The sequence below is a fragment of the Sminthopsis crassicaudata genome, chromosome 6, assembly GCF_048593235.1.
Source record: "Sminthopsis crassicaudata isolate SCR6 chromosome 6, ASM4859323v1, whole genome shotgun sequence".
NCBI lineage: Eukaryota > Metazoa > Chordata > Mammalia > Dasyuromorphia > Dasyuridae > Sminthopsis > Sminthopsis crassicaudata.
Window position 1 is genome coordinate 42,185,001 of NC_133622.1, and position 15,357 is coordinate 42,200,357.

Genomic DNA, 15,357 nt, shown 5'->3' on the forward strand with positions numbered 1-15,357 from the left:
GGAGCGCCTCCACTGGCCGTTGCGCACTCAACCACTGTTTGAGCATGCGGAAGTCGGAGCAGGAACCGGAAGTTTTCGGAATTGAGGCGGAGAGTTAAGGCGCAAAGTCTACTGGGAACGCCGGAAACTCAAACGCACTCGATTTCGTTCGTCTGTCCGAGTGGCTTCTACTTCGTTCTCTTCTTCTTCTATAGAGATATTAAGAATTATTTGCCAAGATGTATGACGCGGACGAAGGTAAGAGGCCACTTAGGAGCTCCTCCTGTGCAAGGGCGCTTTGAAATATATTATATATATACATAAATATTACAATGGGTTCGCTTTTTGCCCACGTTCCCGAGGGTCCCACTTGGAATGGGGAGGCCCGCGCTGCGCCGAGCCTCGGAGCAAGCTTTAGTGAAGTCATCTTCGGTTTATTCACCAGTCTGGGTTTTTACGTTTCATTCTTTCCGGGCATAGGTTTTGGTTCCCCGCGAGTCATTCCTTGGGACAGGTTTTAAAAAGTGGTCCCCCCAGTCTGACAGTATTCCCCGTAACCCTTGGTACCTCGCTTCCTGAAGAAAAGAGGTGCATCCTTTTTTTATCCCCTTATGGGGCTACCCAACCTTACTATATTTTATTTCCTTTTTTATACAATGAAGGGGTTTTATAAAATAGACTCTTCCAGTTAAAAAAGTCGTCAGAGCCAGGAAAGTCATTAATTTTTAAAAATTACATGTCCATTTTTTATATTAGTTTTTTAAAAAAATATTTTTCCACATATATGCAAAGGTAGTTTTAAATATGTGCAACTTTGTGTTCCAGTTCAATAAAGAGTATATAAGTACAGTTGTGCCAAATGTTTCTATATTAATCATTATGAAAGAAAACATAGGCTAAAAACCTCAAGAAGAATAAAGAAAGTAAAAAAAAAAAAATGCTTCAATCTGTAGTCAGACACCATACTTCTTTCTCTGGGTATGGATAGCATTTTTCATCACAAGTTTTTCAGAGTTTCTTGGATCATTGTGTTACTGAGAATAGTTGTATCATTCACAGCTGATCATCTTAAAACATTGCTGTTACATTGTAACAGTATGTTTTTCTTTGTATCTATCAGTCCATCCTGGCAAGTTTTTCTGAGGGCGCCCTCGTTTCTTACAGCACAGTATGTTCCATTACAATTATGGATCACAATTTGTTCAGTAATTCCTCAATTGATGGGCAACCCCTCAATATGTGGTTCTTTGCCACCACTAAAAAAGCTGCTACAAATATTGTACAAAATTGTCCTTTTCAGTTTTAAAAAATTTTTATTTGGAATATAGACTTAGTAGAGCTATTGCTGGGTCAAAGGTCATATACAATTTGATAGCCCTTTTGTCATAGTTCCAAATTGCTCTCCAGAGTGCTTGGAACAGTATTCATCTATGGTACTGCAGGTTTTGTAACCAACCATGTTATTTTGTCTATGATGCTCTGTCTTCTAGGTTTTTTTATATTCCTTTTGTCCATAAAAGTGATGTCAGCTCTCATTTAGGGTTTTAGCCACCTAAAGAGGCTGAGCTTTATTGGAAATTTATTTGGAGTTTATTGGAAAATTCATGTTTTGTTTATCAGTTCATTGTACTTGGCCCTTTGTGCTTCAGTTTATCTTAATGTGCTCAAAAGTATCATGAAAGATGTATTTCGGAGTGAAATATATAAGATTCCATGTTGATTAAGAAGTTATCCTACAGGTAAGGGTGGGGTGGAGGAGGGATTGATGGGATCAATCAAAACTAGGTTTAAACTTCAGTTCACTAATACTAGGACTTCTGGAAAAGGGATGTAAAATGATTCCCCAATTAATCAATTCACAATCCCTGTGATTCCCTTCCATGGACACCACTTCTTTATATGTGCTGTCATCCATAGATAAGCAGTAACAATAGTCTTTCTCACATTTCTGAATTTATATCCACAGCACATGCAATGGTATTAACACATATTAAATGCTTGATGCTTTTCATTACTCAAGTTTGGTTAGTGAGATGGCCTTCCTATCTGTCCTGCTGCTACATCTTCCAAGCTCTTCAGCACTATAATCTGAGCTGCTGGTGTTCTTTGAGCATTATCATACACCTATTGACGCACCCTTAAGACTTCTTGACCTTTCCATCCACCTCGCAGCTGAATTCTCATATGCATTATTAACCCCAAATGAAGCTTAAGTTCCTTGAAAGCAGGGGCTGTCTCACTTCAAATTATATCTTGTTCCAACTTTTCCCTTCCCTCCCTTAACCCCTCCCCTAGATGGCAGACAGTCTTATACATGTTAAATATGTTATAATATATCCTAGATACAATATATGTGTGCAGAACTTCATTTCTTGTTAATCAGGAAGAATTGGATTCAGAAGGTAAAAATAACCTGGGAAGAAAAACAAAAAATGCTAACAGTTTACACTCATTTCCCAGTGTTCCTTCTCTGGGTGTAGCTGATTCTGTCCATCATTGATCAATTGGAACTGAATTAGATCTCTTTGAGGAAGAGAGCTACTTCCATCAGAATTGATCCTTATATAGTATTGTTGGAGTATATAATGATCTCCTGGTTCTGCTCATTTCACTCAGCATCAGTTGATGTCTCTCCAAGCCTCTCTGTATCAATCCTGCTGTCATTTCTTACAGAACAATAATATTCCATAGCATTCATATACCATAATTTACCCAACCATTCTCCAATTGATGGACATCCATTCAATTTCCAGTTTCTAGCCACTACAAAAAGGGTTGCCACAAACATTTTGGCACATACAGGTCCCAGCTTCTTTAGTATTTCTTTGGGATATAAGCCTAGTAGTAGCACTGCTGGATCAAAGGGTATGCACAGTTTGATATCTAGCTACATTGATTATATGTATTTATATGATTTTAATATACACATAGGAAACATCTTGGTGAGGAGGGCCTTCATTTTACCTTTGGCATAACTTAGGCAAAACTTAATTTTAAATCATTTAACACCATGGGATCTTCTACACTTCTCCATTAGGTATATGACCTTGAAGTTTAGTACTGTAGTAAATAATCTGAATGTTTCTCATGAAAACCTTTCATTAAGGAAACCTTAGAATGGACCATTTTCACACAGTGATTTATGCTTTAAAGTTTTTCTTAAAACTTTTGTTTAAGTGTAAAATCACTATGATGGTTTTCAGTCGTTTTGAATGGTTCCTTTCAAGAGAAAAAGGGTCAGCATAGATTTCTTTTGTATTGTTAAATTAAGTCCAGCAGATTTCATTAAAACATCAGGTATTAATGTGGGGGGACTTAAATGTATTCTTCCATTGTCCTTAAAGTTAAAAATGACTGTATTTTTTTTTTCATTTTGTGTTTGTCCTATTCATGATTTCCTTTGCAAATGCTTGGGCTGTCATGAGGTCAGAGAGCTGGAAGGGCCCTTTCAAAGTCATCTGGTCCATCTCCTTCATTTTATTTTATTTTGCTGAGGCAATTGGGTCCCAGGGTTACACAGCTAGGAAGTGTTAAGTGTCTGAGGCCAGATTTGAACTCTGGCCCTCCTGACTTCAGGACTGATGCTTTATCCACCTTGCCACCTAGCTGGCCCCATCTCCTTCATTTTACAAATGGAGATATTGAGGTCCAGAAAAGTTAAGTGACTTGCAAAAAAACATTTTTTGGTGCACAGTTGCTTCCAAGTTAACATTTTGTTCCCAGTTTCTCCCTCTTCTGATCATTGCTCTGTGTAACGCACCAAAACTTCACTTTTTGTGACAACTTATTGCCTCTAAGATAAAATATAGACTTCAGTCTGTCTGTAAAGAATTTACTATATGGATATTTTCCAGTGCAATTCATGCTTCTATAAGAAGTTGCATTCTATCAAAACAGATTTCTCATCATTTCATCTTCAGTCTCTTATTTCCACAAGAAACATTTCCCCTATATTGATTTGAGGGCAGAGGCTGTTAGACTTTATAGACACAGTGACTTCTACAGAGGGATCACGATGGGACCTTGGATTTCATTGTGACTTTAGGATCATCAGCATTGCTACATCTTAGACACTGAGATGTTCTCTGCAGGCTCATTCTCTTTACTGTTTTGTGAATTATATTGCTAATAGCATTCCATGTTTCATGATGTTTTGCAAATGAGTTTATACTCCACTCTGGGATTGTCCTCAGATGTTGGATAATTGAGACACTTTCCTTCCTCCTGGAACTCTATCTTCCCAGAAATCAGCCAGAGTCAGGATCACTAAACGTCTTTATTCTTGATCTTTACTATCCCCTCCTACGCCAGGTCGCGAGTGTGAGTGAACCTGAGTTCCACGACCCAAGTTTCTCCTACTCCTCCCACACAAGTCACTTCCCCCTCTTTGTCCCACCAATCAAGTCAGCACAGAACAGCTGGGGAGGGTCAACCTTCAAACAAGTTAATAGGGAACTGTCCAATTGGCAATTAGTCTCATGTGCTTCATTATCCAAGTGCATTGCTCAATTCTAGCCCTTTACACCTTCCTTCCTTTCTTCCTTCTTGCTTGCTTGCCTTCCCTCCCTCCCTCCCTCCTTCTCTCCCTTCCTTTTTTCCTTTTCCTTCTTTCCTTCTTGGCTCAGCTGGTCTCTGGCTCTTTGGGACTTCCGTAGTAATGAGATGTTTTGTATACAGTAAGCTTCTTTTTCCCAGCCAAGAACTTGGTTAGGCAGTTTGAAGAGTCCAGGGTTTTCTTATCTTTATCCTTTCTTTTAAATTAATATTTATTGTGATCATCTGATCTATTAATGATCTGGCTATAAATATAACTTTATGTAAGAATTAGCCTTCATGCAACCATCTAGCCAATCTGCTTTTTTGCTGTTCCTCACAAAACATTTCCTTTTTGAAACATGTGTCTTATATAGACTGTCTCCTGGACCTGGAATAAGTTCTCTCATCAACATTGCCTCTTAGGAACCCTAATTTTTTTTTTTTTTTTTCAAAAACTCAATTTAGATGATAATTCCTATGTGAAGTCTCTCCTGATCTCCCAACAAAATGTCTTTTTTGTGTATATTTTATGTGTTTGTTGTCTCCTCCATTAGAGGAGCATTCTTTTTTTTTTTTTTTAAATAAATTTTTATTGCTCTTTTTAAAAATAGCTTTTAATTTTCAAAATACTTGCAAAGATAGTTTTCAGCATTCATCCTTGCAAAATCTTGTGTTCCAAATTTTTTTCCTCTCTTCCCCCACCCCTTCCCCTAAAGACATCAAGTAATGTCAAGTAATGTCAATCAAGTAACTTATATAGGTTAAATATGTGCAATTCTATTAGAGCATTCAATAAACAATAAAACATTTGTAAAGTACCTACTGTGTATCTTTTGCTAAATGCTTGGGGACATAAAAAGAGGCAAAAGACAGTCCTCTCCCTGAAGGCTTCTTGGGACATAAGGACTGCTTTTCTATTTTTGTATCCCCATGCTTAGCACAGGTCCTGGCATTAGAGTAGTTATTAGTAGTTATCAATAAATTACACATTTATTGATTCCTATAATTTTGTTGTTATGCCATTTAAGATTCTCTACATCCAGCATTATACAATTGTTTTCCTAAAGAATTATTCGAAATATATAGGCATGTAGCTTTTGAGTAGGAAACTTCACAGGCTGCTTTCTTTTCTTGATTAATTTAAAAAGTAAACATTTAAAGGGCAAACCCTTTGTGAACTGAGGATTATCTCTATACATATTTTATTAAGGGGATTGGGAAAAGGCTTGGAAAAAGAAAAAATACTTAGGTTTTTTTTCTTTCCAATTTAGCATTCTTTTAAAATTTTGAGTTCCAAATTGTCTTTCTTCTACCTCTTCCCCCTGAGGGGGATAAGTCAAGCAATATATTATCAGTTATACATGTGAAATCATATTTCACAAAAGCAACAAGAGAAGTAAAGTGAGAAAATTATACTTTAATTTGTACTCAGAATTTAGCTGTTTTCTCTATGGATATATTTTCATCCATAGCAATTTTTCATCCTGAGTGCTTTTCCCCCAAAGTTTAGTTTTAATTTTCAAAAATCTTACTTTATCTACTCTAATGTGTGTCATTGTAGTATGGAAAAGTAATACTTTATCTTATGATTTTTCTTTGTAGATATGCAATATGATGAAGATGATGATGAAATCACTCCAGATTTGTGGCAAGAAGCTTGCTGGATTGTTATTAGGTAATTTGTTTTTCAAGGGAACTGAAGTTGTTTTTTGAATAAATTTTTGATACAGGACAAATGCTTTCTGTTCTACACATCTAGGTTAGAGACTGATCTTGACCGAAGGAATTTTCTTAGCTAAATAAAAAAATTAGTTTTTAACAGAAAGTCTGGGAAATTCACTCAGAGCAAAATAGTGTAATTTACCACATTTTTCATTTTTCTCTGAAACAAAGCATTTCATTTTTCTAGCTTTTAAAGGGAAGAGAAAAAACTTTCCTTTCCTCTTATGGTGTTTCACTGCTTGCTCTGTTTTTCCCCATTCACAGAGATCTCTTTTCTTGTAAATTTCTCAAACATTGTCAGATTCTTCTGATTCCCACTCCTTTGACAGCCACCATGGGCTGATGCTACACTCTCCTCATCAATTCTTGTCTTACTGGAAAGATCCAGGTCTTTCCCCTTAAGGATGGAGCTGATGGAGAGACCACATCTCTCTCCTATGACAATAAAATGAGACATTCCATATTGGAATTTTGATCATCATTTTCTACAGAAACATTTTTTTAAATGGAAGTTGATTTAGTTTCCCTACCTCATGTGCATTACAGATTTCAGTATTTTGGGGGGTTGGCTTTAGAATTAAACAAAACATTTGTTTCTGCAGAGAAAGCATTCCAAGTTCCAAATAATGAGGGTGAGAAGCATAGTCTGTTCAGTGTCTGCTGATGCAGCATTGTGCTCTGGAAAGAGCACTGGGATGGGAAGTCTTTGCTTTTCTGGCCCTCTGAGTTTCCTCCTCCAACAAAGAAGGAATTTGGACTAAATTACTTCTTAGGTTTGTTCCAGCTCTTCTCTGCCTCTGCTCTCATTTTTTTTACTCCACACTCTTTCCCCAAAAATCTGTTCTGCAGTTTCTGTCTAAAGTCCTCCTTTTTCTAACCTCTCCTGCTCAGGAGCTATTGGGGTGTGCCTACAAAAGGTCAAAGGTCATTCAGGCATCTCTTGTTTTGTATAGTCTTGACTTTACAGCTCACTAACTGACCTTATGTCCCACTGCCTTCTTAGCTTTAGCCAGCCATTTTACCCGGGCTGCTCTCCTCCCTGTTCCTAAACAAGTTGCTTATTTCCCCAAAAGGCTTTTGCTTTTTATGTTTTTCCCTCTCCAGTAATTCTCTTCCCATATTTCAGTGCTCACTCGTCCTTCTTTGTCTGGCCTATCTCTGACTACTCTGGCTCACATTGATCTGTGTCCCTTCATTGAGATCATATATTACTTACTGTTTTTACCACAGTGTGGTAATTAACTTTATTCTCATCGTTGACATGGTTTGTTCTAGTTTCTAATATTTATGTATATATAAATATTGTCTCCCTGAATATATGTAAGCTCAGGCACATGGACAAATGTCTTGCTTTCATGATGTGTTAGACAAAACTGGGTGTTCTGTTGATAATTGTTGAATAGAATAATAGGAAAATTGAAAGTGAAAATAAAAACATTCTTATATTTAAACCTGACTTTAATCTTTAACTATTTTCTCAGTTCCTATTTTGACGAAAAGGGTTTGGTCCGACAACAACTGGATTCTTTCGATGAGTTCATTCAGATGTCTGTGCAGAGAATTGTGGAGGATGCCCCGCCTATTGATTTGCAAGCTGAAGCTCAGCATGCTACTGGGGAGGTTGAAGAACCGGTAAGATGTCCATAGAATTCTCAGAGCTGACTTTTGCAATTTCATTCCTTTCATGGCCTAAAGACAGTTTTAATGGCTGTTTTATTTGGTAGCACATGCAGGCACCTCAATTATCTGTACTATTGAAGGCGTGCGTTTGTACAGATCATAAAAATCATTTCTTTGTAGAGCCCATCCTACAACTTTATCTCTTATTTTCCCTCAGAGCACATTTAACTTCTTAATTATATCTAGGGGCTTTTATATCAAAAGGTGTCCTTTTGGGTGATGAGGGGAAACCATCCTGGGAGTGGAAATTTGCTCTGGGTTATCCCCAGAATTCACATGTATAATCCAAAGTAAAAGAAATCCCAGAGCCCTGGAATTGGGAAATCCCTCTGAGTGGTTGAACCAGGCGATTCCTTTTTATAGAGGAGGAAACGGAAGGCCAGAGTGACTTGCCTAAAGCCTGCCACCCTGGAGATTAAGGAGAGCCAGGGCTAGCATCTCCTGATATTTCAGGATCAGGGCCTGAAGGCTGCTGTGCCAGGGAGAGAGTGTGGGAGCGCGGCTCTTCATTTCTGCCCATTTTATTCTCAGTGACCTAGGCTGATAGGAGGGATCATGTTTCACAAAGCAGATAATGCCAGAATATGGGATTGGATAGATGAGAAATAGCTCTTAGAGCACTTTGAATGAAAGGGAGGAGCTGATCCAAACCTCTGGGTTGGGAGATGGTCTCTTTGAACCAATAGGGCAGAGGGGGAGAAACAGCTAAGAGAGGGAGGGAAGCCAGGGTGGAGAGAGCAGCAGCTGCTGAGGGGGAAGGGTTATTACTGCCTCCTCCTGCTCCCTTCCACTCTCAACATGGCCCGTTAGTTTCAATCCCTTCCTGGCTTCATTACTTTTCCTACCCTCTAGCAAATTAGATTGGGTCCCCAGATAATGTTGTTGAGCACCTACTTTTTGGGGCACTGTTCGATGTATAATGAGGCATGAGACCCGGTCCTTTATTCTGAAAGAGTGTAGAGTCAATTTGAGATTGATCGTGTTGGTGTTTTGGTCCAAAAAGTCACCATGATAGTGAGTGCAGAGGTAAATTGATAGATTCCTTCCAGGGATGTTTGAATTACTTTGATAACTAACTTTTCTAGAGCTTGAGATGGAAAGCTGAGGTAGAGGGAACTGAGAGGCAGATATTTTTTAGAATGTTTTGAACTGAGAACAAATTAGAAACAAGTCTGTAGTACAGTTGTCTGATAATAATGTCCTGAACTTGGAAATAGCCCTTGGAACAGAAGGGAAGGGCTCAATCACCTGTTGGCTCAGGTGATGTCTAATGTCTTAGGCTTCCATAAGCACCTCATTTATGTGCCTCACCTTGGCTGTCCTGGCTCTGGCATCTTGTCCACCATCCCTGGATTTTCAGATGTAAAAGAACTGCCATGTTTTTTATTTTTTAATTTTTTAAAAATTTTTTTAATTTTTAATTTTTTTTTAATTTTATAATTATAATTTCTTTTTGACAATATATATGCATGAGTAAATTTTTTATAACATTATTCCTTGTATTCATTTTTTCAAATTTTCCCCTCCCTCCCCTAGATGACAGGCAATCCCATACATTTTACATGTGTTACAGTATAACCTAGATATAATATATGTGTGTAAATCCAATTTTCTTGTTGCACGTTAAGTATTGGATTCCGAAGGTATAAGTAACCTGGGTAGATAGGCAGTAATGCTAATATTTTACATTCAATTGCCACTGTTTCTTCTCTGAGTGTAGTTGTTTCTGTCCATCATTGATCAGCTGGAAGTGAGTTCAATCTTCTTTATGTTGAAGATTTCCACTTCCATCAGAATACATCCTCATACAGTATTGTTGTTGAAGTGTATAGTGATCTCCTGGTTCTGCTCGTTTCACTCAGCATCAGTTGATGTAAGTCTCTCCAAACCTTTCTGAATTCATCCTGCTGGTCATTTCTTACAGAGCAATAATATTCCATAGCCTTCATATACCATAATTTACCCAACCATTCTCCAATGGATGGACATCCATTCATCTTCTAGTTTCTAGTCACTACGAAAAGAGCTGCCACAAACATTTTGGCACATACAGGTCCCTTTCCCCTCTTTAGTATTTCTTTGGGATATAAGCCCAGTAGTAGTAGCACTGCTGGATCAAAGGGGATGCACAGTTTGATAACTTTTTGGGCATAGTTCCAAATTGCTCTCCAGAATGGCTGGATTCTTTCACAACTCCACCAACAGTGTATCAGTGCCACAGTTTTCCCACATCCCTTCCAACATTCATCATTATTTGTTCCTGTCATCTTAGCCAATCTGACAGGTGTGTAGTGGTATCTCAGAGTTGTCTTAATTTACTGCCATGTTTTTTAGAGCATGGGGTCAGAATCAGGTGTGATCACATAAAGCTCAATTAACTATCTGGTTTTAGGGATCATGATAGATAGTTTAAATACATTTTTGCTATTGAATAATTCAGCAACAGACAGCGTTTTCAAGACATTCAATTTTTTTTGTTTTGTTTTGTTTTGTTTGTTGGTTTATTTGTTTGTTTTTTGACTGAGGCAATTGGGATTAAGTGATTTGCTCAGGATCATACAGCCAGGAAGTGTTAAGTGTTTGAGACTGGGTTTGAACTCCAGGGCTGATGCTCTGTTCACTGGGCCATCTACCTGTCTTCATTGAAAAATCTTTATCTGTTGTTGTATTTCTGAACGTTGAGAAAGCTTGTAAGCCTAAAATCACAAGTCCAGAATGTCTGTATTGACTTCTCATGGCCTAGGTGGGTTGGCACTGTGTTGGCCAGAGAGAGTAGTTGCCCCAATACTCAGCATTCCATAGTACTTCCCCTTTGTCATCTCGTTCAGTCCTTGGGACGCTGTTCTCCCCAGAGATTTTTGGTGACCTCTTGGCGTGGGATTGTCCCCCCTCCGCATTCTGGTATCAAAGGTTGGCAGAAAAGGAGGCTGAGACCCACCCCATCATAGTGGCCGTGTTTGTGATGAGGTGATAATGCCTTGGTTTTTGTTTGATTTCAGCCTCGATATCTGCTGAAGTTTGAACAAATTTATCTTTCCAAGCCAACTCACTGGGAAAGAGATGGTGCTCCTTCCCCCATGATGCCCAATGAAGCCCGACTGAGGAATCTCACGTAAGCGCGCTCTCCTTATCTTGTTGGTGGCTGATGGTCACTCTAGTGCTGGGCTGAGCAAGCACCTTGTGAACTGGAAAGCATCCGTACAGAACTGCAATGTTAGTGAAAGAATGTCCTCTTTTTATCTCATCCAAATAGAGGATGAATATCAGGGAATATCTGGATCATTCTAGAACCTATTTTTCCCTCTCTTCTTGTTTTTGCCTTTTGTTTTTATAACACATTCATTTACAGTTATGTCACACACTCTGACTGTCCCCTAAGCTTTGTAGCTAGCATTTTCATAGCTCTTTAAGGTTTGTTAGGCCTTTTCCACCTTGAATCTCATTTGATCCTCCTGGAAAGTAGGTTTCTGTCATCTCTATTTTATAGATGGGGAAGTTGAGACTGAGACATTGTTACTTGCCTAGGGTTAAATAGTAGGGACATGAAGAAAAGCAAAAGGAATTCATTTAATGGCGGAAGCTGATCATGATGAAAAGGAGATTTCCAACTCAGTTTCTTCTCATTCTGTTTCCAGTATGCTGTCTCTTCCCCATAGTGCCATTTACATTGCTCTAGAGAATTTCATCCTTACAACAATCCCACAAACAAATGTGGTAATGGTGATTTAAATGAGGGAACTGAGAGTAAGAGGCACATAACTAGTGTCTGAGACAGGGTTTGATTCAGGTCTTCACTCACAATCAAGTATAATCTATCTACTATACTACTGGCTGCCTTTTAAGAGAGATTTTTTTTTTTTAAAAGAGAGGAAAAAAAGTTCGTTTTGTTTTTCTTTTCAAAGGTATTCTGCTCCTCTCTATGTGGATATCACTAAAACAGTTATTAAAGAGGGAGAAGAACAGCTTCAGACACAGCATCAAAAAACATTTATAGGAAAAATTCCAATTATGCTTCGTTCAACATACTGTCTGCTAAATGGCTTAACTGACCGTGATCTCTGTGAATTAAATGAATGCCCTCTTGATCCTGGTGGCTATTTCATTATTAATGGATCAGAAAAGGTAAAATGAGTAATTCTTATACAAATTAACATTGGTAAGCATTTTTAAAATGACAAATAATAGAGCTTAAAGTTGGAAAAATACAGGGTTTGTGCAATTAGAAAACTTTTTAGGTATTGGAAAGTTGGGGGAAGCATGGGAAATTTGGTTGCTAGAATTTAAACTAGCTTAAAGTTGCCTCAGTGTCTAGAAAATTTTTTTTCTGATATATAGAATATTTGGAATATTCTGATATTTAGAAAAGTATTCTATGTTTGTACATCTCTACCCAGTTTCATATAACATGAATATCTTGTGGTCAAAAATTATTCTTTCAATAAAGTATTTTAGAAATTTTAGAGTAAAGAAAGCTAAAATTATTAATAGTATTTTCTATACCATGTTATCATAAATTGAATATGCCTATTTGGATGCTTTTTTTCCTATATTAGGAATTTTAATGTATTTTGTGGTTAACATTTAGTTTTTTTTCCATCTCATCTTCTAAATAGGTGCTGATTGCCCAAGAGAAAATGGCAACAAACACAGTATATGTATTTGCTAAAAAGGATTCCAAATATGCTTATACAGGAGAATGTAGGTCATGCCTGGAGAATTCTTCCCGACCCACAAGTACTATATGGGTTAGCATGCTTGCAAGAGGAGGACAGGTATGGAGCATTAACAGAAGTCACTCCTGGCAGAGCCTTGAGTTAACATTTGTTTTTCATTTCTGGGATGCCTCCTCTCAACTTTCTGGGCATGTTTCCTCCCTGTGCCCCCTCGTTTACAACAGGTGTGCATGTGGGGTAATGGTTAATTCCGGTACAGCCAGCTTATACCTCACTATCAGGCAAGTTTGAGGGAGCCTTGGACAGGAAGTTTTGGGCAGCTGGGGGAATTTTGTCTCCTTTGAGCACTTTGCCCATAATTCAAAGGTGAAAGCGTGAGTCCAATATCAGTCCTCTCTTTGTTTGGGGAAGTGTACTTGTGAAATGCATAAAGTGAGATATTAAGTCATTTTATTAGAGGAATATTTATGTGCTTTTGTGTGTGCTGTTCCATTTGTTTTGTAGGGTGCGAAAAAGAGTGCAATTGGTCAGCGCATTGTAGCTACCTTACCCTACATCAAGCAAGAAGTTCCCATTATCATTGTGTTTCGAGCATTAGGTTTTGTGTCTGACAGAGACATCTTAGAACATATTATTTATGATTTTGAAGACCCAGAGATGATGGAAATGGTATGTGAAAGTATTTTTTTCTCATCTACTCTGTTGAAAAATATTGTAAAAACCATTACATTTGAATATTCAGGCATTGGGTAGTTTTTGGCTAATGAATTAATTTTTCTAGTTCATTGAAGATTTCTAATGAATCTTCATTTTAAAAAAATCTTATTATTGAAATATTTCTAAAACTTTCCAGTCTGTAATTCCTGTTTTAATGAGAGAAAAATCAAAGAACTACTATTTAACCTTTTGAGTTTTACCTCAGGTCTGTCTCAGGGTCAGCATTACAAATATTGATTTTATCATCTATGAAATTCATTTTCATTATATAATATTGGAATAGAGGATAAATACTTAATATTTGTGAAATTTAGTGTGTATGAATCTCAGAACATAGCTGGTGGCAGATGGCGAACTCCCGAGGTGGAATATTTTCCTTTTTTGGCTTAATCTCCTTTCTCTCCAAGTGTATCCAATCCTAGGACCTTTCCTTACTAAAATAGTATGCACCTAATTTAAAACAGTTGGAACTTTGATGGAGAAAACATATTTAACTGTCCTCGTATTTTTTATTTTTTGAAAATTTTTATTTTACAATTCCTCAATCATTGAAAGCTTTTAAAAAGTGCAGCTCCTGGTACTTTTTTTAAAGGAAAGTTTTAATTGTTGGAATTTATCAAAGAACTTGGATTTCCAATGTCCTATCCACCTTTGTGTAATTTTATCATTTATTACATATTTTCAAGTATAGCATAGATTTATTAAGGACACTATTAAAAATAAAGTTGGGGGGGGGGCAGGTAGGTAGTACACTGGATAGAGCACCAGCTCTGAAGTCAGGAGGACCTGAGTTCAAATTTGGCCTCAGATAGTTAACATTTCCTAGCTGTGTGACCCTGGGCAAATCACTTAATCCCAACTGTCTCAATAAAGAAAAAAAAAGAAAGTGGGTGTGGGTGGAACTTATGGGATGTTGAATTGAAAATAATTATTGTTTAAATTTTTTAATATATAGGTCAAACCTTCTTTGGATGAAGCTTTTGTCATCCAGGAGCAGAATGTTGCACTCAATTTTATTGGCTCAAGAGGAGCAAAGCCTGGTGTCACTAAGGAGAAAAGAATTAAATATGCAAAAGAAGTTTTACAAAAAGAAATGCTTCCTCATGTTGGTGTCAGTGACTTTTGTGAAACAAAAAAAGCCTATTTCCTAGGGTATGTTTTTTATTGTTGTGAATGCTTTGTTCTGTAAGGAGCAATTTTTGTGCAAAGTGAAAAAAAAATTTCCATATGAAATTTTTGCTATTTTATATATTTATAAAAGATGTGAATGTTATATTGAATCTTTCTATGTTCTCTTATCCCGAAAAAACCAGATAGAAACCCTGATGTCTTTTTGCTTTCAGATATATGGTTCATAGATTACTTCTTGCTGCTCTGGGAAGAAGGGAACTGGATGACAGAGATCACTATGGAAACAAAAGACTGGATCTGGCTGGCCCTCTGCTCGCATTCTTGTTTAGAGGGTAAGAATGACAGAAAAAAACTACTGGGTGACATTAAAGAAGGATGAGTGTGTGTGTGTGTGTGTGTGTGTGTGTGTGTGTGTGTGTGTGTGTGTGTGTGTGTGTGTCCGTCCAGGAAAACTTGCCAAAATCATTTCTAAGCTGTTTTGGTGGCTAATAATTCTAGGTTATTAAATTTTAGCTTTGATTTTTATGAACTTAGATGTTTGACATTTAAGTGTAATAATTTTTTTTTTTTAACAAATCATTTTCTTTGGCAGCATGTTTAAGAATTTACTTAAAGAAGTGAGAATATACGCACAAAAATTTATTGATAGAGGCAAGGACTTCAACTTGGAGTTGGCAATTAAAACAAGGATCATATCAGATGGCTTAAAATATTCTTTAGCCACTGGGAACTGGGGTGACCAAAAGAAAGCTCACCAGGCTAGAGCTGGAGTGTCCCAGGTAAAGTTTTCATAAATTTAACTACTGATTTAAATTTAAAATTTGTACTAGAAATTTAGCAGTGCCTACATGAATTTATTTTTCTGGGCTATTGCATTTTTTCCAGATATGAAGTCATTAGGGTTTTTTAAATTGTTGTT

At 37.3% G+C, this 15,357-nt stretch overlaps 2 protein-coding genes across 5 annotated transcripts in view; one reads left to right on the forward strand and one right to left on the reverse strand.

Annotated features, from left to right (window-relative positions):
* Positions 1 to 15,357, reverse strand: part of HOPX (HOP homeobox) — a 384,876-nt gene that overhangs the window by 271,872 nt on the left and 97,647 nt on the right. The window lies entirely within an intron of this gene.
* The window catches only part of POLR2B (RNA polymerase II subunit B), a 28,565-nt gene continuing 13,231 nt past the window's right edge, over positions 24 to 15,357 (forward strand). Inside the window, exons 1-10 of one of the 4 annotated variants that reach the window (XM_074274442.1) lie at positions 24 to 237; positions 6,118 to 6,190; positions 7,719 to 7,869; positions 10,917 to 11,074; positions 11,796 to 12,039; positions 12,531 to 12,689; positions 13,095 to 13,259; positions 14,263 to 14,459; positions 14,651 to 14,770; positions 15,031 to 15,217. In XM_074274442.1, coding sequence (XP_074130543.1) covers positions 11,926 to 12,039; positions 12,531 to 12,689; positions 13,095 to 13,259; positions 14,263 to 14,459; positions 14,651 to 14,770; positions 15,031 to 15,217 — 942 coding nt within the window. In that variant the 5' untranslated portion in view covers positions 24 to 237; positions 6,118 to 6,190; positions 7,719 to 7,869; positions 10,917 to 11,074; positions 11,796 to 11,925. Of the gene's footprint in view, positions 238 to 6,117; positions 6,191 to 7,718; positions 7,870 to 10,916; positions 11,075 to 11,786; positions 12,040 to 12,530; positions 12,690 to 13,094; positions 13,260 to 14,262; positions 14,460 to 14,650; positions 14,771 to 15,030; positions 15,218 to 15,357 lie in introns of all 4 variants that reach the window. The other 3 variants (XM_074274444.1, XM_074274443.1, XM_074274441.1) reach the window with 3 other exon arrangements.